Raw genomic sequence first — 19,988 nt, 5'->3', positions numbered from 1 at the left:
AAATAGTATACCAACAGTACGTGAGGGTGCAAAAATCTTTTCCAAATTAATCCGATTTATTTTTGAATTTTTTCAGCAAAACTCAAAGTTAATGTTGCTATTTGAACGTATATTTCAAGTTCCCATCAAATTGGATAAAAGCGCAGCTGTTTAGAATGCAGGGAGTATTAGAAGCGGATCAAATAGTATCCGTTGTATCCTGGCAGCCGGCAAATCCACAGCGGGATTTGCACAAACAATTAGAACAGTCAGTTTCCAGTGTCAGTTGTTTGCACAAATACACTAATACTTTCAATCAGGACAATATTTGTTAAAATGAATTGTCGAAAATGTTTACACTTAGAGAATATTTTGTTTTTGCATTGTTTTTATCAGCGGCACAATTACGCGATTAATTTTTATTTACAACACAATTTGAAACGAATTCTTTTTATATATGTATACTTATAGTTTGTGTGTGTTTTTATATATATATATATCTATTTTTTTTTAAAGAAATTGTAATTGTTTTAAAAAGAAAATCGTTTTATATAATTACTTATCCTTGAAACCAGCATCACAATACATTTGCATACATGTCACACGTATGAAGGACTTATATAAACCGTAAACGTAACGTCGCCAATTATTAAAGAAAAGTCGAAAAAGAGAGAAACGTATAGAACTAAAGTTAATAATCATTTCAAGAACATTCTGAAATGTAGGAGAAACAGCGAAAGGAAGCAACAACTTTTACGTCATATAAAACAATTATTGTTAACGAAGAAAATAAAAGTGAGAAGCATATTGTACTAAAATATTTGATATACATACATTTGTTATTATTTGTAATACAAAAATTAAATAAAATTGCATCCAGATAATAAAAAATAAAAAAATTAAATAAACAATGCAAAACAAGACTTGTGCTCACTTCCCACTCAGGCGTAACTTATACATTTAGAGGCCGAAATAATACAACACTTTCCTTCAACATAAAGAATGTATGTGTATATTTGTCATGTTTTCAAGAATACAAGCACATTTAAAAGCATTTACTGCGCGAGTTTGATTTGCTGCGACTATTGGTGCTGCGCCGCGTAGAACTATCCACACTTCTGCTGGCCAAATCGTCGTCCATAACAGTTTCATCAACACTGGCATCATCCTCGGGTATTTCCTCATCGCTTTTCGTCTCGTTGATAAGAGATCCCCTGGGCGTTACAATTGCATCGCCATGCAGATCCTTGTTGTCCAAAATGCTGATGTGGAAAGCGGCGTGGCACTTGTTGGCCGCCAGCAACGCTTTCATTCGAAACACTAGTGTTTCCAGTGTTTCACGCAGGCTGGGAATGTAGCTTATGATGGCAGTGTTCTTTATGGACTTTGAATGACAGCACAGGTTGTGCAAAAACTTTGTTACATTCTGTAATTCGCGAAGGAACTTGGTAAGCCGTTCGGGACTGTCGCGCACAATAGTCTCAAGGACAGACAGACCATGTTGTAGCAGCAGCTTCAGGAACAGCTGTGAGTGCTTCAAAAACAAGGCAAAGTTACGTGGCTGCTCCACTTTCTGGACAATCTCCAAAAGGCCATTTAGTAGACATATAGTTGACTCCCAAAGTTTAAATCGATCACCTTCGGTGTAGCCGCTGCACTGGGCGTTCAGCGTGCTAATGAGAATCTCACACAAGCCACGAAACAGCAAAGGAAAATTGGCCCTGCAAGACCCAATAAATGAATTTTCTGGAAAAATGGATTTAATTGATTTAACTTACTTTTTGATATTGGGAATCGATTCTAAGGCCATATCTTTTTTATTTAGAAGCAGGCACTCATCCCTAAGTGCCAGCAAAATATCCTTTTGCCGTTCAAAGGGTGAATCCCTAAGAAAACCTTTAATCAGCTCGTCGAGGTGAATGTTACATTGTGCGCCCTTCTCCACACTACCCGAGGAGTGGTACCACTTACGTCGCAGCATATTGGTGCAAAATTTGCCTAAAAAGGCCACAAGTTCAGAAAATCGCATTAAGTACAATAATTAGAACTTACGCATATCTTCGCCCTGCTGAACATTGCGCTGGGCTGCATTATCGCCGGAGCAGCTCAACTTCCGCAAGCTGCGCAACAGATGATGGAGCTGCACAGCTGTACTAAGAACCAAAGTCGATTTTTCATATTTTAGGAAGTAATCAAAAATCTGTGAGGCAATGCGTCCAATGGCTGGCTTTTTGGCTGTCTTCCGTTGTCCAGGTGGCAGCAGGGCATATAAAGATGCTGCCGGGACAACAATCTATCAATCATATGGACTTGCTTATAGGTATGTTTTACTTACACTGAAGCAGATCAGTCTTGGACTTGTCACTCCATTCGTTCCATGAGAAATACAAAGCAAACAATTGAATGCACAGACCAAAGCAAGTTTTTACATAGTTGAAACGATCCTTGAACAGATCCAAATTACTGTGTACACTATTGACTCTTTCCAGTTCCTCATCAATGTGCGCTCCCAGAGTGATTAAACACATATGAATTTCATCCAGACATTTTTGTAAATCTGATAAAAAATGTTCCGGCTTAGCCACATGCGACCTTAAGGAATCCGCTTCATTTACGTCCTGGTGACCATTGATAATAGTGTCCAATTTATGCACCAAATCTGTGAGTATAAAGCGCAATTCAAGCAAACCCAAATGAGTGCCCACTTCATCCGCTTCCAGTGGATAGTTCAGGCTAAAGGGTTGCTCTTTCAACAACACTATTATGCCCACATCAAGCTGCCTAAACCGCTCCATGGGTCCATATAATTGTTCAAAATTGATTTTGCATTTAACGGACTTGCACGCACCCAACTTGACGCTGAAATCGGTCAGTTTTGATTGGTCCATGCTCTGTGGATCCTCTGTAATTGTTTCGTTATTAATTGCCTTGGCCTTGCTTGTGGCAGGCCTTTTGTCGCGCACAACATGCTGTGTTGCGGATTGCTTAGGATGGCTTAGGAACTGGCATGGCGGTGGCGCAAAACCAGTGGGCGCATGCGCCAAAAGCGGCTTTAGTCTTTGCTCTGTGCAAATCAAATCGGCGAGACGCTTTAGAACCCGCTTGCGTGTGGCTTCATCCTTCTGGGAAGCGAAGGCACAAGTCGTAACGCGCATCCAGTTGATCGTGTGAAAGTAAATGCACAAAATGCGCTTTTGCAATTCCTCATCATAATTGTCAAAGATGGCCAAATAATTCGGATCATCAAAGAACGAGGGCAACACAATAGCGCAACCCTGCAGTGCATTTACCAACTCCAGACTGTACTGATAGCGTTGATTGTGCAACACGCTGACCAGGTGAAAGAGTGGAGCAAGCACATAAACCGAGTCACAGGCACTGAAAAGGTAGCAGCTATAGTGTGTACAGGTTTTAAAGTAAAAACGTGTACTTGAACTCACTTGCCATTTGGACTCAAAACCAGTTCAGATATATTAATGCCAATATCGAGTACAGCTGCTTCAGTATTTACATTTGTATCGTCTAATTCATTGATGTTCTTCTGACACTCTAGCCTTATGCCTCTGCAAAAACGTACGCTTATGGTAAGTGGAAATGGTAGTCCTAAGAAATGGGCTTACTTGATTGTGTTCGGCTGATGATCATTCACAAAGCTCTGCTGGAAGCGATAGGTCATCAACTCACAGAGCCACATCAGAAACTGATTGTCCAGCATATAAATCGACTCTTGGTTGTAGTAGCGGACATTCAAAACACTAGCCAACTCATCGTAAAACAATGCCAGCAATTCAGGAGAGTTGCATATAGCTGACTGAGTGAGCACTGAATGTTGAAAGGAATTCAGTCAATTGATTTCCATGAACGTACTCAATATATTTACTTATCAGGTTAGCTGCCTGCTTGCTGCGTCCGTCTGGCAACGAGGTAATGCTGTCCACGCTGGTTTGCAAATCCTCGTTGTTCATAAGCAACGTTTCAATACGTGCAATGGCATCAATCAGCTGCACGCAGCCAATGATGCCCTGCCTCTTGACATATTCGGTGCGATTGATTTGCTGCTTCTTTACTACCATTTCGATCTGATCCTGCAGCGGCGCACACTCTGGCAATTTGGGTTCGGGGAATGCAACGTGACACAGCAAGTCCATGGCAAGGCGTGTTTGGGGCAGCGTCAAATCGCTGAGGCGATCGAGCAACGGCATTAACAACATGGCACAGTTCTGCACGTGCTTAGGATTCTTCCGCTGCAGTTCGCGCAGTAATGTCAACGTGGTGGTCACATGCTGGGCAGATTTATCAAAGGTTAGCTCCAACAGTTTCTTAAGTATGCTTTTTTGTATCGAGTTGCAGATTTTAAAAAGTACACTGTACCAAAGAGACATACGGTTAATGAAGAGTAAGCATATATATCCAATAGAACCCACCTGTAGGCAGCTTTGGCAAAATCAGCAACAATGCGATTCTTTTCACGCATAAAGTCATGGAGTATGTGCATCAGGGTGCCAATATGTTGCTCCAATATATGCGGAAAGTGCGTTTTTATTTCATCCAATATGTTTACTGTGATGTGCTCTAGTTTAATGCGTCGGCGCAACTGCAAAATTACAAAAAAGGGCACATTAAAGACAATCAGATAATGCCTGGATAGCACCTACAAGATTTTCAATAAATAATGTGTTATCCTCGTTGATGTGTATGAGCAGCAACAGCATTATAAAATCAAAGGATCTGCAAAGTGTTTAGCGAACAGTTCAAATGGATAATCATATATATCACATATAGTTAAAGCTCACTTGAATTCGCTGGCGGGCAAACCACTGATGGTACGCTGCCACATTTGATAAAATCGCTTGGAGCGCTTAAGACCCTGTTGCAGAAAACCAAAGAGCTCCAATTGTGATTGCTTATCGTTGGCAACACGCGCGTCAATCGCAGGAGAGCTTTCTCTTTGCGAACTATGACGCCAGGTGAAGATTTCGCGCAGTGTGGTGACCAGCTAAAAAAAGCAAAACAATTATTTTAATTATAATTTATAACAAGAAGTAAGAGTTATTATAGGAATGCCGATTTAAATATTTTGGTGTCAATAATATGTTGATGATAAGAAGGAAGCATAATGAAGCTCGTTATATGCGAGATTGTTCAGAAATCGTGAACAAACAAATTCCAACAAGCGTTTTAATAATGCCAGCTATTTGATTAAGTGATTTGAACCGGCCCAGTTCGACATGTGGGTCTAAATATCAATCAATATAGGTTTTCAATTAAAAAAATAGGTTGTTGGATCATGGCCATAAATACTCAAATATTCATACTGATAGTCCACACTTCCAGTTGTCTCTGGCTTAGAGCTAAAACAAAATGTATTTATTGTGTTGTACCTCACGCACGACAGCGTCTGTGTCCTGATTGAGACTATTAAGCAAGATGCGTATGAGATGCGGCAGTGTCTACAAAGAATTGATTTATCAAAATTTGTTGATTAGTGCACAATCTATTTACATTGAGTGAGCTTACCACATCCGAGCAATTGTTTTCGTCCTTGATGAACTCCAGGATACGTTCGCGAAGTTTCCCCTGTGTTCTAGCGCTAAGCGTCAAATTGCTTAACATTTGTAGTGTGGTCAATTGAAAAAGATCTTTGCTGCTCGAATAATTAATGCTAGATAGGACAGACAACAGTTAACAGAGAGAGCTCCACTTATAGACACTTAATGACATACGTGAGCAGCTCGACAAAATCGTCGTGTTTACTTCCATCCAGCAAATACTCAGCGCTGCTAATGATATCTAACTTAGACGGCTCTGAGGCGTTATTAAAGATGCGTTCGATGTGTGCATAAATCTGATCACTATGCGACAGCGTTAGGTACCGCAATTGGGCAAGCATCAATGGCAGCAAGGGCAGGCAACCCGGCACCGTTTGCACTCGCTCCAACTTGGCAATCTCCTCGATTTTGTTAAAAAGCACCTCAAGGCAGGGCTCGCGTAGAAAGTCAATCATCAGAAAGTTGATGAACATGCTGTTCTGTGATTGGTACACCTGCTCTTCTCCAGCAGTGTCTATGGTGCAGCCACTAAGCAGTTTCTGGGCCAGTTTCGATTTGGGTGCAAGCGCTACGTTTAGACCCGTTTTAAAGGTTGCAATATTTTCGGGATATTTTGGAGAGCGCACCAATATGTCACGTAGCTTAGAGACAATAGCAATGTGATCGCAGGACAGCACAAATGTGTCCGCTTGGTCCAGTTGCACACCAGCGTTCAGGAGCACCATCTCAAAGAAGCTATTCGGCTGGCGGGAACTGTTGATCCTAGACGATGACTGGGTGCGACCCAATGTAGCGGCCAATGCGAGGCTGTGTTGAGACAGGAAACGTTGCGTTTGCTCCTGGGAAGCTGGTATATTCTCTTCCTCACTTTCGCCAGTCAATGTCTCGATTGTAGCATCTGTTTTTTGGGCAGATGGAACGCGCTTCAAAGACAACAACAATTTTGCTTATGATCTCAGGCACAGCAGATTCTGTGATCGCTTACCGGTATTTTAATTGTTGCATTCTCATCAATTGTATTGAGTCCTAATCGAGCATTGGTGCGTTTCTTAAATTTTCGATACATAATGGATAATACAAGCAATTTGACGTGTTTAATAACAAAATTTGATGAAAAATACTTTTAAAATGAAATTCGCCGGTGCGCCAGGTACAGCAAAAAATAATCGATAGCTATATATCGATTAAACATTTCTGATAGCCATACAACATTTTCTGTTAATTGGTAATTCTGTTAAACTGGCTGCAGTGCGATAAAATTTCGATGCTAATCGTAGAGTATCGTAAGAGTAAGTTTTAAAATAAAAAGTACTCAGAATTTTCAAAATTAAACGAGATACTTACTTTTTGTCATACCAAGTAAGTTAAGCAAAATGTATTTCTTTCAAAAATTCAAACTTTTCATTTTTTATTGAATATATAAGGATGAACCGTACTGTTGCTAAATCTATTATTGTTGTTATATATTTGAAATAAATATTGGTGTACGTTTGATACAAAGCATCTTTGCTACATATGTGTGTATATGATCGTTGGATATATATTTTTAAATGTGCAAATATTGCAATTAACTACTTGTGAATCTAATGGAAAAATTCCATAATACTATAAATATTTGATTATAAACGTGATTGTAAATTTAAAGCCATTTTTCTTGAGTCAAATGTTCAATTTGCTTAACGTTAACTTGTCAACTTATTCATATAATGGCATTACCTAATTATTTATATATATTAAAAGTGCAATAAACTCTAACATGGATTAATAATATATGTATTAATTCTAAAAAGGAAGTACAAAATGTTTTTGGGTGATTATGTCAGCAATTGACGTATGTACGCAGAGTATTTCTCCTTTGTTCTTAATATAGAAAATCACTAATTTGGCTTCGGTTAGTATTGCTATATAGTTAAGTATTGTTTGATGTTTATGATCACATCGATGCAGTCCATAACGGATAATATGCCTTTCAACATCTGATTTATGTGTCGTTCTATAACTCATTCTCTTTCTCATTCTCTTCTCAATCCAAACTGTAATCGTTTCTGTTTCTAGCTTCGTTGTTTTTGTTTAAATATCGAATTATTGCTTTTTCGCACGACGTCTTTTATAGCCAGTCATTTGCCTCAATAATTGCGAGTTCTCATCATCCATGTCCAAATTGGGCTCCCAGAGGCGAAGTCTTTTTGGTATGTATATCAGACCCAGTAGAGTAATTGCTGTAGATGGATATTGGAATGCTTAATTGTGACCTACGTATTTCCTACAGTATTTACTCACTATTCAAGACGCAAGGGAAGATAACGTAAAAGTTCAAAGTGCTCGAACGAAAGTAGAGTGCTTCGGTGGCATAGAAGACCATGGTAAGTGCCAAAGAACAGCCGCCCATGCTGACAACGCTGTGTTCGAAAGACAATAACTATTACACTGCATTACCTTGAATATCTACTTTATACTTACGGCCTGTAGTGTATATACAGAGTACAGTGCACCAATGCGATTGCCTTTAGAAGACAGTACATGCCGATTATGCGAGATATAGTATAATCACCTAAGGGATTGAAATTTAGTTATATTACATGTAGAAATGTTGCTCTTATATCTACCCTCGATGAACTGCGTATCGCTGTGATCACCCAGAAAACTTCGACGCTCGATATAGCTGCGAAACGCTGTGCCCAGATCCATAAAAGCAACAAACGCTATCCAACCACGAAAGGCGTAGAGCAGACGCTCGCGGGGTCGACTGCTGGCTGACTGCATTGCAGCCCTGTAAGGCACAAAAGGCACAATTAACACTTAATAAACGAAAATATCAGCATAATGTCGTAAAAATATATACTTGTATACACAATGCCGGCCGGTAAATCTATAAATCGTTGCCAACCAAACGCCCCACTTAACCCTGCGCAACGGTTTCAGGTGGGCGCTGGGTAAAATCGATATCACACCCACACCTGGCACCTGGCACCTTTATTATTTATGCAACGGCAAATATTTACACATGGGCCAATTAATAGCTGCACGCGAGCACGTGCTATGCGCGCCCGGATGCGTGCCCCGGACACGCTTGAGGCTATTTATTTTCAGTCAACAAACGCGATGCCAGGGTCACCCCGAGCAACGGTATTTGTGGCATGCAACTCATAAATTGAAACTTTGTTTTGTGTACTCTTTTTTTTTGGCTTTGCTTACATTGCGAATGTCTTTTAGATTTCTAGGCACACGTGGCGTATGATGAATATACAATTATTATAGCACCAAGTTATTATTATGAGAAAATGTAGCGTTTAACGATTGATTTTATCATTTTCCTTTTATCAACGCATTTTGCAAGTGTTTGCCGCGACGCTTCGACGCAGATTGAAAGCTTCAACCGCCAAGGAGCTTTTATGCAATGTGAGAGCTTTTTCGCCATTGGCCGGCCGGCTGTTTCAAATTGTACCGTAAAAGTTCTAGCCGTGACAGCAATTGAATAATAGATAAATACTTTTGATATTAGCATCCGTTAATTTAAAAATTTTGATCACAAAGGAGTACGAATAAAAACCCAATTCCACTTGGTCATTTTTATTACGAAAAAGTATAAAAAAAAACAAGTTTTAACAAACTCAAATAAACAACTAAAATGTGTGTCAAGTTCTATGGCTCTCTCTGATTATTAGTCGGAATTTTAATCCTTGCCGATGGTCGCTTCAGTTTTACGATATTCAGCATAATCCACAAACCCATCGTTATTTATATCCATGGATTTGAGCACATAGTCTATGGTCTCCTCCAGCGCCTTATCGGTATACACGGAGCCTGTTTTGTGCTCCGGCTCAGCAGTTCCTTCGGCAGCCTTCTTTGGATCTTCAACTGAAACGACAAAGAAAAGGTTAGGTCTTAAATGTAATGATTAAACGTTTAGTTTTCTCTTAAGGCTAATTCCACCATGTCATAGGCCAACTATAGATTATACATATTTTAGTTTGTTCCATTTTTATTTTGTAGGTCATTTTTATTTGCTAAAAACACGTTTCTTATAATGAATTGCATGCGCATATAATGTATATATATATATCAATTTCTAAAGATCAATTGAATGCAATAGTTTCAGAACATTTCGCTTGTTTTTTTTTTTTTTATTTTCTTTCTTTTGTACAAAACAAATGTTTACACAATCAGCCTTTTTTTCGCTGTTTTTAAGTGACGCCTAAAATTAACTTCATATTGAACGAATAACTAAAATTAGGGAAAGATTATACAAAAAACAAACAGTTTAATTGCACTGATCACAAAAGGAGATTCGTGTGTGCTATTATTCGAATTTTTGAGAAGTTGTGTAATAAATTATACAATTTGTTCAAAGAAGTTGCCCGATTGGAATGCTTGTAGCATGTTCAAAACATTTGTTTGAAGTATATTACAATTTGAGCTGCAATTGTTTGCGCCTAAATTTCAATTTGTGTGTGGTGTGTGTGTGTGTGTTTGTGGTGAAACATGAGTACATGGAGCTGCACAATGCGGACCAAGACACTTAGACAGACATAACTATGCTGGATTGGTTTATGCAAGCTGAATCGATTGAACTAGATACTAATGGGTTGGCTGCTGTTGTGGAGGCTGCTGCTGCTGTTGCTGTTGCTGCTGATGCTTTTCGGCAGCCTTCTGCTGAGCCTTAATAAACTCCGGATAATCGATGAAACCGTCATGCGATGTGTCGTCCATCTGCAGTATGGGATCAATAAGCGCCACCAGCTCTTCGTCTGAGAATACTTTCTCCTCTACATGGGGCTTCTCACCATTGGGCTGCTCTTTGCTGCCTTGCTCTACATACAGTTGATTTGAAATATGAATTATTAAAGCCACATGCCAAATGGGTTTAGATAATGTTGAACATGACCAGAACCACAACCAGAAGAAGCACAACCAGCCGAAATGTAGTAAAATTTTGTATATGCAAATAAAGGTAAAACAAAACACATGAATCAAAAAAAACCAAAATGAACGCAAATATTTTAAACAAACTACAGACATAACAACGTAAATGAGTGGTACCCAGCGGTGCTTACCGTGCCAGTGGATCAGAGATTTGATCAGTTCACAGCCATCCAGTTTGTTGTTGTTGTCCGAATCATGCATTTTAAAGTAATGGAACTGCAGCTCAGCCTCGGACATTTTGCTCGTATCGATGGGCACCTGCATGTGCTCCTGGATGTGACTATGGAAAGATAATACGTAAGTTAGTATACAGGTGCGAAGTTGTCTATGCATATGATAAGATTATTTCCATTACGATGCGGTGAATTTTCAATACAGTTTCAGTCCACAATGATTAATGGCGACGATTGCAAATTATCAACGTATCATTTGATAATTTTGCCAAGGCAGACACTTACGCACGCTCTTGCTGAATGTTGCCCGTGTTCAAAACCTGCTGTGGCTGTCCATGATGATGCCCGCCCGCCTGCTGCTGATGATTCGGCACCTGTTGTGGATGCTGTTGCACAGGCTGCTGCATTTGTTGCTGCTGATGGATCTGCTGTTGTTGTTGTTGTTGCACGGGCACCTGCTGATATTGTACTTGCTGTGGTTGCTGCTGGACAGGCACCTGTAAATATAGGTTGGCATATAAGTTGCCTTGAATAGCAGGGGTATCCCTGACAACCACTCACATATTGCTGCGGAGGCACGCCGGGCGCAGCGTGTCCCTGTTGTTGGTATTGCTGTGGAGGTGGCGGCTGTTGGTGATGTTGTGGAACTTGGTGGGGCACTTGTTGCTGTTCCACATGATAAATGGTAGTAAATAAGTTTATAAGTCAACTTCCAGCTGGTTGCACAATATATAAAAATATTCAGCATTTAATTCTACTCACATAATGCTGAGGATTTACGCCGGGTGCCACACGCTGTGCGCTGCTGTAGCCAACTAGGGCAAGCAGCAAAGCCGCTGTAAGGTCTGACAGATGCATTTATGTGGAAGCGCTAATTTCGTTTGCGAGGATTTCGAATTTGGTGGCACGCACAATCACCACGTAGCTACTAGCTAGCTCAGCTATCAAAACACACACGTACACAAATTGATTCTGCTTCTTCACCTTTTGCCAGTTACACAGCACGACAGCTGTTGCACAGGTAAGCTAGCTATCGAATTTGTTATCGGCCATTTTCAACAAGGTGGCAGCGCCCAAAATTTAATCCACAACCTGTTTGAGTTTTCATTCGTTTATTTATTTTGTTTGCAGTGAAAATAGAAAAAAAAAACAACAATTTAAATGGTATGGTATAGCAAAAATTAATTATCAGAACTCTGCCTACAAAAGATAAAACAAACGTTTCAAACTGTCCGCTTGCAAGCATTTATTAAAACTACTTTCCACTTGACTGAATGTCCCCATTTCCCATTTTAATTATTATGCTAATTACTTTCTGAATTTACTTTCTTTTTGTGCGTAGGCTCGCTACTTTAAAGAACAGGACATCGATGGTAATTATACTAAACATAAAATAGTCACTGCATGATTTCATTCCGAAAATATGCTTATCTATGTTTCTCCTTCCCCCGTAGAATTCCGCGAGTGTTTTTATCTTTTCGCTCGTTCGGGCCAAATAAACAATTTGGACGAACTAACGGTAAGCACTATTCATGAAAAAATGTCTGAACAACATTTCAGTTAAATTTGATCCAACAGGTCATTATGCGCTCCTTGGGCTTGTCACCTACTATACAAGAACTAGTTTCGTATCTGAAGCAAAAGAATGGAAAAATGAGTTTTGCAGACTTTCTGGACATCATGCACCAGCACTCTTCGGTGGAGAATCTACCAGACGAAGTGATTGCCGCTTTCAAAGCAGCCGATCCACAGAACAAGGGCACAATATCTGCAAAACAGCTACGCAATTTGCTGCAAAACTGGGGCGAGGGCTTGTCCGTGCGCGAGGTGGATAACATATTCAGGGAGGCGAATGTCAACAATAATAGCACCGTGCGCTACGCTGATTTTGTGAAAATAGCCTGTGCACCGGTCCCAGATTATTACTAGACCAAAAGCACCGTGCAGGCAGCTGGCAAACAAACGTGCTTTACATTCCAGTACTTATTTGAAATCTTATACTAAAACAAGCATCCATAATGCAATAAAGTTCACAACAATCGTATTTATGAAAAGTTTGTGGATTTATTAAAATGCGAAACTTTTCAGCATGTTGAGAAGGTTCGACAGCCGATCTTAGTTGGCAATGGTGACCTCAACCTCTACTCCGGGCTCAATGTTGATCGAGGTGATCTTCTTGACGATCTCAGATGGAGAGTGCAAATCGATGATGCGCTTGTGTATTCTCATCTAAAATGTAGGAGGGAGAGATGAGAATTAGTAAAAATACGCTTTCAAAATCTAAGTAAATTCACAATTAATATATTGTCGAATTCGGAGAGCCAAATTGTGTGGATTACCAGCAAAGTGGACTATGAGAATACGTTTAATCTGGGCAAATCGCTGATACTGTGCAAAGGCAGTTTGAGTGCCAAGGCACGATATCTGATCTGTCCATATAAGAACAATCGATGGCTGAACTTGACTCACCTGGAAACGATCCCATGTCTTGGAACCCTCACCGCAAGGAGTCTTACGGGTGGTGATGCGTAGGATCTTGGTCGGCATGCGCACTGGGCCCTGAAATTTAAAATATTTACAATTAGTTTCTGGAAAACCAATATGATTCAAACTTTTCGTTTGTTGCGTGAATCATATAATATCTTCACACCGTTTGTCTCAATGTGAAAATAATGTCCAACTCAAGCATTTGATCTAGCATTTAATATTGACTAGGCTAAGCGGCAAGCAGGCACACAAAACCTCCAGGTAAATGCGGGCAAAGAATGTTGAGATATCTACACGCGGCAGCGTTTCTTCTTCTTACCTTGACACGCAGATTCTGGTTCTTGGCACCGTTGATTAAGTCACGGCACACATTCTCCAAGGAGCGTACGTTCCTGGAAGTCAGAGTGATGCGAATGCGGTGCACAGATGCAGAATCGCCGCCATGGGGCTTCTCAATGTCTTTAGGAGCAGCAGCCTACAAGCATAAAAAAAGTAAAATTGTGAGGTTATGTTACACACAGATGCTTGCCCAACACGTGCAGTTTTTTTTTTAAATAAAATTTTATTTTAAAACGCGGAATACTTTATTGTAGCAAGCCGAAACAATATGGTATTTGAAAAATTACCATTTTTAGCAATTTATCTGGTCGAGATAGTCAAATCTTTTTATTTTGAGCAGCGCTGAACCAGTTAACTTGCTGGTCAAAAACGAAATGGGACGAGTGCCAGTCACAGCCCCACGGGCTGCAACTATGTTCAGCGTTGCCACTCAGTCAAACAAACATCTGGCAGCACAAGTTCGATTCAAGCCGTTCACAACAACGCGCCAAACATCTCTTTTTTGAATCAAATAAAACACAAAATATTCGACTATGTTATTTTTATTGCGCATTCTCAATTAATTTGCGACAAACAAATGCGACTGAAGTGGGACCAATAATCAAATAACTCCATGTAGATTACAATTAAAATTATACAAGTCAAAGCACAATGTTGTATTTAAATATTAAATCAACGTTAATTAGTTTTTGTACAATAAAAATCTGCTACTCTTTTATGCATATCAAAATTAAAAACCACTCGACGATCTTAAAACCTAAGTACGTCTCAACAAACGAAAATATAAGCCTGTGCAATTTTTTTTTTAGTAAATCGACAATTAAAAACCAGATAATGGTGTCCATCAAACTAAAATATATACCTTAAGAAAGCAATAGGCTAAAAATTTGTGTCCAAATTGTTGTAGTTATAGATATTACTTTACGGTTAAGTTTATAGTTAAACGCCCTGAACGCAAAAACAGGCGCAACTCTGGCTAATGGGTTAAATAGATTTTAAAGCGTTTCCCTCTCGTATATGTACGCATATTCATAATGTGTATGGCTAACTAATGTACATTAATTATAGATTCGCGCCCTTTACCAACACCCACCCAGCGCACGGGTACGCTCAGTTGGCTCTCTAAGAAGCGTACGTAGTTTTGTGCGTTCTCGGGCAACTCCTTGAAGTTGCGTATGTGCTCAGTGGACGTCTGCCAGCCGGGAAGTACAGCGTACTCCACCTCAATGTCGCTCAGCTCGCTGATGGTGCCAGGAAAATGATCCAGTTTATCACCACTGCTGCGCTTATAGCTTACGCCCACTTTAATCTCGGGCAAGGTGTCCAAAATATCGAGCTTCGTTATGCAAATGCAAGTGTAGCCGTTAACCAGGGACGTGTATTTGAGCAGCGGAATGTCCAGCCAGCCGCAGCGGCGCTTACGCTTCGTAGTTACGCCAACCTCAAAGCCGCGCGTCTGCAGTAGATCGCCAATTTCCTGTATAAAACAAAATTTCTTAGTAACAAGTGTAAGTTAACAAGGGAAAACTCACGTTCAACTGCTCCGTGGGGAACGGACCATCGCCCACACGCGTCGTGTACGCCTTGACAACGCCAATGACCTCGCCAATTGTTTGTGGCGGCAAACCCAAGCCGGTCAGCACGCCGCCAATACTGCAATTGCTGCTTGTCACATAGGGATATGTGCCAAAGTCAATGTCCAGCATGGCTGCATTAGCGCCTTCCACCAAAATAGTCTTGCCATTGCGCAGTGCCGTGTGCAAGAAACAAATCGTGTCCTTGACATATGGCCGCACCTTATCCACGTAATCCTTGTACCGCGCCAACTCGGCCTCCACATCGACCTTAATCGATGGGAACAGCCGCAAATGTGTATTCACAATTGACTTGAATCTGTATGTACAAATATGCTAGTCAGGCATTGAGAGGGGATCAGTATAAGGAGCCACTCACTTCTCACTGAACAAGTTAAAGTCACCAAGAAGTTCGCCCACGCGAATGCCATTGCGGGTGGCTTTGCTGGAGTAGGCCGGACCAATGCCCTTTTTGGTGGTGCCTAGCGATTTGCCGCCCTTCTCGGCCTCCTGCATACCGTCAACATGCTGATGGAAATCAAACACCAGATGCGCACGATCCGAGATAATCAAACGATTCTCCAAGTGCTGCAATCCCTTAGCCTCATTCTTCAGCACCTCGTCGAACAGCGAAGGCAGATGAATAACGACGCCGTTGCCTAAAAATACGCAAATAACAAAGAAAAATATTCTGTTATTTAGGGATCCATATGCTGCGGTGCGGTGTCGATTTAAAGGAAATACCAATTCGGGCTACTTTTGAATAATTTTAAATGCATTCTACTTTATTTAAAAGTGGACCTCAGTTATTTATTTTAGGCTGACTAAGTCTGACGACTCAGAAAGTACATAAATAAAAATAAAATAAATAAATAAAAAACTACAACTTCAACGTAGTACAGATTTAAGTGTAAGTCCACTAAAGCGTTCTTTGTCCGTCTGTTTCTATAAAAAACTATTCTGTCAGTTTTAAAGCTGACATGCAACAGCCGGCAGTACATTTGTAGAACCGACCATATCGGATGACTTCATTATATAGGTGAAACAGGATTGATCGGTCGAAACTGTCACACTTTTAAGATTATCAAGATATTTCGATCAGTAATAAACAAACAATTAAGAAAATCTTATCAACTTCGGACTAGTCCTATAGGAAGAATTGTTTATTAGATTCTTATTTTGTAGATTCTCTTTATTTTTAATTTTAACTCTAATATGATATAACTATTGATTCTTCAGGAATAGATTTTGTACAAAAGGAAGGTTTTTCTGCAAAAATAGAAGCAAATTTGGGACTAAGGAAGCTCTATTAGTTGAGCTTAAATGCAATGATTTTGTCAAATATCTTTCGCAATCTTATCTTTTCCAGAGATTAAAGGCAGTAAGTGGGTAAAAAAGAGTTTTATAACTGGCAATAAAAACACGTGCATGGATTCGCACCTTATCAGACTGCTCTGATATCTGGCTAGGCTTCAAAGAAATGGAGGCACTTTGCGTTATCTTGTGCGTGGCATTAACGTTAATTATATTCAAGTTGTCTATATTTCAGCTTAAGTTGACTAATTTTCAGACAATTTGTGCTGCCTGTTGCTGAACGTAAGCCTGTAGCACGCAATAGACTTCATGCGAACTGCACTGTGAAATGCTTTCGCAGTTACATGTATAGGTGATGAGATTGTGATTATCTCATAAATTAGTCTTGTGACAGGCGATGACAAGCTACATTTTGCTGCGGAAGGGGAATTTATCGATTAAACTTTAAGAAACGAACAAAATATGCAAAAGTTTAATAACTTAAAGATATGAATATGATAACAGCAAGTTGAAGAAACGTGTGCCCTGGCACGGGCACGACCTTGCCTTTTGCAACAATCAACAACGGATTACGTCAAGCCAAGCAAGAGCTCCATTTACGTCAAAATGCGAGAAGAAGAATCGAGATAGTTAATGGAAGACGGCAAAGGCCTAGAGAGTGAAACTAAAATAGAAAATAAATAGCCTTTATAATGCAGGCAGATGTCAAAGCCAAATGCGGGACCAACTGACCGCAAAAGCCAATGTCAATGTCGCATCAAGTCTTGCCAACAAAATTCTTATATGTAAACATTCGCACGATACATACTAGTTGTATATATGTAAATGAATATATATATATATACTACATTTTCGTTTATTTCGTACGCTCAATTTCACTTTTGCAATAGAACGAACGAACGAACGAACGAAAGCTAAAAACAAAACAATAAAAACAAATTTCACTCTGTGATATATATAAAATGTAAAGGTGTGTGAGTTCTTCTTAAATTTAAATAAAAAATAAGAAAAATATACTGAAAGAAAAGCATTAGAAATGATAGAAAACAACAAAGAAAGAAAAGGAAAAAGATGCTTACTTTCATTGAAAAATATTCATTTTGAAAAATATTTCTTGCTTTCTTTTCTTTTACTTGAGAATGTGTCAACAGTGGATAGTTGTGCCTTATACCAATAGAGTAGGAGTTTCTTGATATCCCTTTTGCATCCAATAAACCGGGCCTCTTCCCTTGTACCACTTACCGATGACCGAAATGCACTTCTCGTTCACGACGCCGCTGGGCAACAGATGAAAATCGAATTCGGTGCCATTTGCCACCACAGTATGTCCAGCGTTATTTCCGCCCTGTAGAGAACCGATTAGAGAGGGCAGAGATGGGGGAAAAAAATAAATGAGAGAAATTAGAGAATGAGAAACTCTCGCATACAAATGAAAACACACGTAAGTATACTATATAAAATATATACATACATATACATATGTGTGGCATAGCGTAGCTGTTTATATACAGAATTAGCATGTTTGTTTTTGTTGATTAAAACTTGTGTGATAAATAAATAAATATTGTTGAACAGCAGGTATTAAATAACAAATAAATAGCCAGGCGGCGGCCGTGTGTATGGCGTGTGACACAAAGTATCCACAATGTTCGAACTACTTTTGTATATGCGATCGTATGTATGTCGGACATCGACTTTTTGTCGAACAATTTTTGATCCTTGCAGGATAGCGGGGCGAAATACTTATATTCATAGATTTATGTAAAACATTGGTTTATGCATTTTTACCTATTATTTTGTTATTTTACTATTGCACATCTCATTTAGCGGACGGACGAGCTGGAAACCGCGTGTCGCCTTTAGGGAACTTTCACTGTACATGCATAACATGTATTTGAGCAAAATGTTTTTCTGCAAAATCCGATAAATAAAAGCGAAACTTTTGTTTGTTTTCTTGGCAACTGTACAATTTTCTGGCATGTACTGATCTGCTACAAAAACATTGGCACAAATGCCCTGGAATTAAACTTCAGAATTGAAAATATGTCAAATTTGCCGTTTGCGAAACGAAATAATTCAAATTTGTATGTGTTGTGGAGGATCGCTTACGCAGATAAGATTATAATGAATATATATTGCAAAATAGACCCGTAGGCAAGAAACTTTCGCTGCGCAATTTATGAAAAACGGAGGCGTGTGCTGTGACTCAGATAATAGCAAAAAAAAAAAAATCAGTTTCAATGGGGGAATTACATAAGAATCAGCAGCAATGTTGATAACAAAGTATATATAAAGCAAAAGGGAAACAATATTGTATGTGGTTGAAGGGAACTAAATCGGTTCCGTTCATTGAACTGCCGACCCAGAACAGAATTCAACAAGTTGGTAGCACCGGGTCAACAAAATTGTGACACGCAATTCAATCGAACAGTTAAGAAATGCTTGTTTTTTTTGTTGGTTAAGAGTTAAATTATTGAAATTTGAAAATATTACATGTATGCATGTTTCATATTAAAATACATATGCATGGCTAAAATTGACGTAAGATACTTGTGCGGCACTTTTTGAAAAGTGCGCGGGACATTCACAATGGTGATTATGTAAACCTGGCGTTTTGCTTAGCAGGCCATGTGTGTGTGTGTGTGTGTGTTTGTGGTAGTGTATACATATTATATGCATGTGTAAATATGTGTACACATATATACAGAACATTTGTGTGCTGTAGAACGGCGGAACAACTAACGTCAGGGAGAATGGTGACGAATTTGCTGAAGCAGCAGACGTTGGCAGACTAACTGACTGTGCACACATACACAAAACAAACGCATACATACACAAAGTGTACTATGAGCATATGCGCGCACACACCCGCCGCCGCAGTCACAATTGATACATACATACATCTGTACAAACGTATGTATGTATATTCAAATGAAAAAGCGAAGCATGCGGTCGCCAACCACGGCGATAATAGCTAATTCTGAAGAAAATACATAAGTATCTACATGTGAAATGCTCAGTTGCTGTTGCAATTGTTGACTTGAAAACGCACAGCGATTTATTTTCTGTATGACAGCCTCGGGGTTTGGCGTCGGCGGCAATGAACCTGGCGCGTATGCGTGTCCTTGACACAAGGATAACTGTTATCAGCTGCTTATACATTTTTTCTTTGCTGACGCCCTGATTTTTCACACGAAAATTATAAAAATATTTTTTTGTGTTGCTTACCTGACACCTGCAGACAATGTCCACTTCCGAAGCGAGCATGTCTACCACCTTGCCTTTGCCCTCATCGCCCCATTGGGCGCCTAGGACAACATCCACTTTGGACTTGTACATACTGGTGCGTCCTTGATGCAATTGCTGGTAGTGATTACCATTAACTGCGATTGTTGTTGACATTTCGTACCACAATCAGGAAATTCTCGGCACGGCCACGAAAACGAGCACGACGTTGATCTCGCTTGAAAACGGAACACGTTCTGTTTTTATAAAATAGTTTGATTTGCAGCTGTCAGTGCATGGCGTTACCAGAGTGAATGCATGGTCTTGTGAGTACATTTTGTAGCGTTGCCAGAAAGGTTGAGTTCTTGATTTAACAATATTTGAAATGTAAAGCTATGTGTTATGCAGCATTTTGATGAATAAAT

The 19,988-nt window shown here is 39.7% G+C and overlaps 6 protein-coding genes across 10 annotated transcripts; 1 reads left to right on the top strand and 5 right to left on the bottom strand.

Moving 5' to 3' along the window:
• Window positions 1-961: 961 nt before the first annotated feature.
• Window positions 962-6,594, bottom strand: LOC115757694 (Fanconi anemia group D2 protein). Of its 2 annotated transcripts, XM_030698036.1 has the most exons (14): window positions 6,514-6,594; window positions 5,703-6,451; window positions 5,497-5,641; window positions 5,361-5,429; window positions 4,773-4,975; window positions 4,635-4,707; window positions 4,404-4,573; window positions 3,860-4,344; window positions 3,600-3,801; window positions 3,420-3,542; window positions 2,315-3,357; window positions 2,032-2,256; window positions 1,758-1,977; window positions 962-1,700 (listed from the first exon to the last, which is right to left on the bottom strand). In XM_030698036.1, exons 1-14 carry the CDS (start codon window positions 6,592-6,594, stop codon window positions 1,025-1,027), a joined length of 4,464 nt encoding a protein of 1,487 aa, XP_030553896.1. In that variant the 3' UTR covers window positions 962-1,024. The 2 variants fall into 2 exon arrangements, with proteins under 2 accessions (XP_030553896.1, XP_030553897.1); XM_030698037.1 differs by lacking the exons at window positions 5,361-5,429; window positions 5,497-5,641; window positions 5,703-6,451; window positions 6,514-6,594 and adding an exon at window positions 5,044-5,273 and having other exon boundaries at window positions 964-1,700.
• A 20-nt stretch (window positions 6,595-6,614) lies between these two features.
• On the bottom strand, window positions 6,615-8,891 carry LOC115757696. Of its 2 annotated transcripts, none has more exons than XM_030698040.1 (6): window positions 8,724-8,891; window positions 8,135-8,298; window positions 7,989-8,079; window positions 7,809-7,927; window positions 6,873-7,747; window positions 6,615-6,795 (listed from the first exon to the last, which is right to left on the bottom strand). In XM_030698040.1, coding segments are annotated over exons 1-5 (513 nt in total). In that variant the 5' UTR covers window positions 8,726-8,891; the 3' UTR covers window positions 6,615-6,795; window positions 6,873-7,610. The 2 variants fall into 2 exon arrangements, with proteins under 2 accessions (XP_030553900.1, XP_030553901.1); XM_030698041.1 differs by lacking the exon at window positions 8,724-8,891 and adding an exon at window positions 8,371-8,386.
• Window positions 8,892-9,097: 206 nt separating this feature from the next.
• Window positions 9,098-11,594, bottom strand: LOC115757695 (PAX-interacting protein 1). 2 transcript variants are annotated; one of them, XM_030698039.1, is made up of 5 exons: window positions 11,387-11,594; window positions 11,186-11,290; window positions 10,910-11,121; window positions 10,583-10,731; window positions 9,098-9,386 (listed from the first exon to the last, which is right to left on the bottom strand). In XM_030698039.1, exons 1-5 carry the CDS (start codon window positions 11,480-11,482, stop codon window positions 9,202-9,204), a joined length of 747 nt encoding a protein of 248 aa, XP_030553899.1. In that variant the 5' UTR covers window positions 11,483-11,594; the 3' UTR covers window positions 9,098-9,201. The 2 variants fall into 2 exon arrangements, with proteins under 2 accessions (XP_030553899.1, XP_030553898.1); XM_030698038.1 differs by lacking the exon at window positions 9,098-9,386 and adding an exon at window positions 9,632-10,339 and having other exon boundaries at window positions 11,387-11,593.
• A 107-nt stretch (window positions 11,595-11,701) lies between these two features.
• On the top strand, window positions 11,702-12,668 carry LOC115757698 (calmodulin-like protein 4). The gene is made up of 4 exons (XM_030698042.1): window positions 11,702-11,788; window positions 11,967-11,997; window positions 12,079-12,143; window positions 12,203-12,668. The coding sequence occupies exons 1-4, from the start codon at window positions 11,786-11,788 to the stop codon at window positions 12,551-12,553; spliced, it is 450 nt and encodes a 149-aa protein (XP_030553902.1). The 5' UTR covers window positions 11,702-11,785; the 3' UTR covers window positions 12,554-12,668.
• LOC115757699 (40S ribosomal protein S20) lies at window positions 12,667-13,836 on the bottom strand. The gene is made up of 4 exons (XM_030698043.1): window positions 13,738-13,836; window positions 13,431-13,586; window positions 13,094-13,183; window positions 12,667-12,853 (listed from the first exon to the last, which is right to left on the bottom strand). Exons 1-4 carry the CDS (start codon window positions 13,738-13,740, stop codon window positions 12,740-12,742), a joined length of 363 nt encoding a protein of 120 aa, XP_030553903.1. The 5' UTR covers window positions 13,741-13,836; the 3' UTR covers window positions 12,667-12,739.
• A 148-nt stretch (window positions 13,837-13,984) lies between these two features.
• On the bottom strand, window positions 13,985-19,913 carry LOC115757676 (adenylosuccinate synthetase). 2 transcript variants are annotated; one of them, XM_030698007.1, is made up of 5 exons: window positions 19,567-19,913; window positions 17,581-17,683; window positions 15,404-15,683; window positions 14,983-15,343; window positions 13,985-14,927 (listed from the first exon to the last, which is right to left on the bottom strand). In XM_030698007.1, exons 1-5 carry the CDS (start codon window positions 19,738-19,740, stop codon window positions 14,499-14,501), a joined length of 1,347 nt encoding a protein of 448 aa, XP_030553867.1. In that variant the 5' UTR covers window positions 19,741-19,913; the 3' UTR covers window positions 13,985-14,498. The 2 variants fall into 2 exon arrangements, with proteins under 2 accessions (XP_030553867.1, XP_030553868.1); XM_030698008.1 differs by lacking the exons at window positions 17,581-17,683; window positions 19,567-19,913 and adding an exon at window positions 17,418-17,543.
• Between the last annotated feature and the right edge of the window lie 75 nt (window positions 19,914-19,988).

Source organism: Drosophila novamexicana, unplaced genomic scaffold (assembly GCF_003285875.2).
Source record: "Drosophila novamexicana strain 15010-1031.04,08,12 unplaced genomic scaffold, DnovRS2.1 tig00000108-arrow-pilon, whole genome shotgun sequence".
Taxonomy (NCBI): domain Eukaryota; kingdom Metazoa; phylum Arthropoda; class Insecta; order Diptera; family Drosophilidae; genus Drosophila; species Drosophila novamexicana.
The sequence above is the reverse complement of the archived record's forward strand: the minus strand, read 5'-3'. Positions and strand labels throughout refer to the sequence as shown.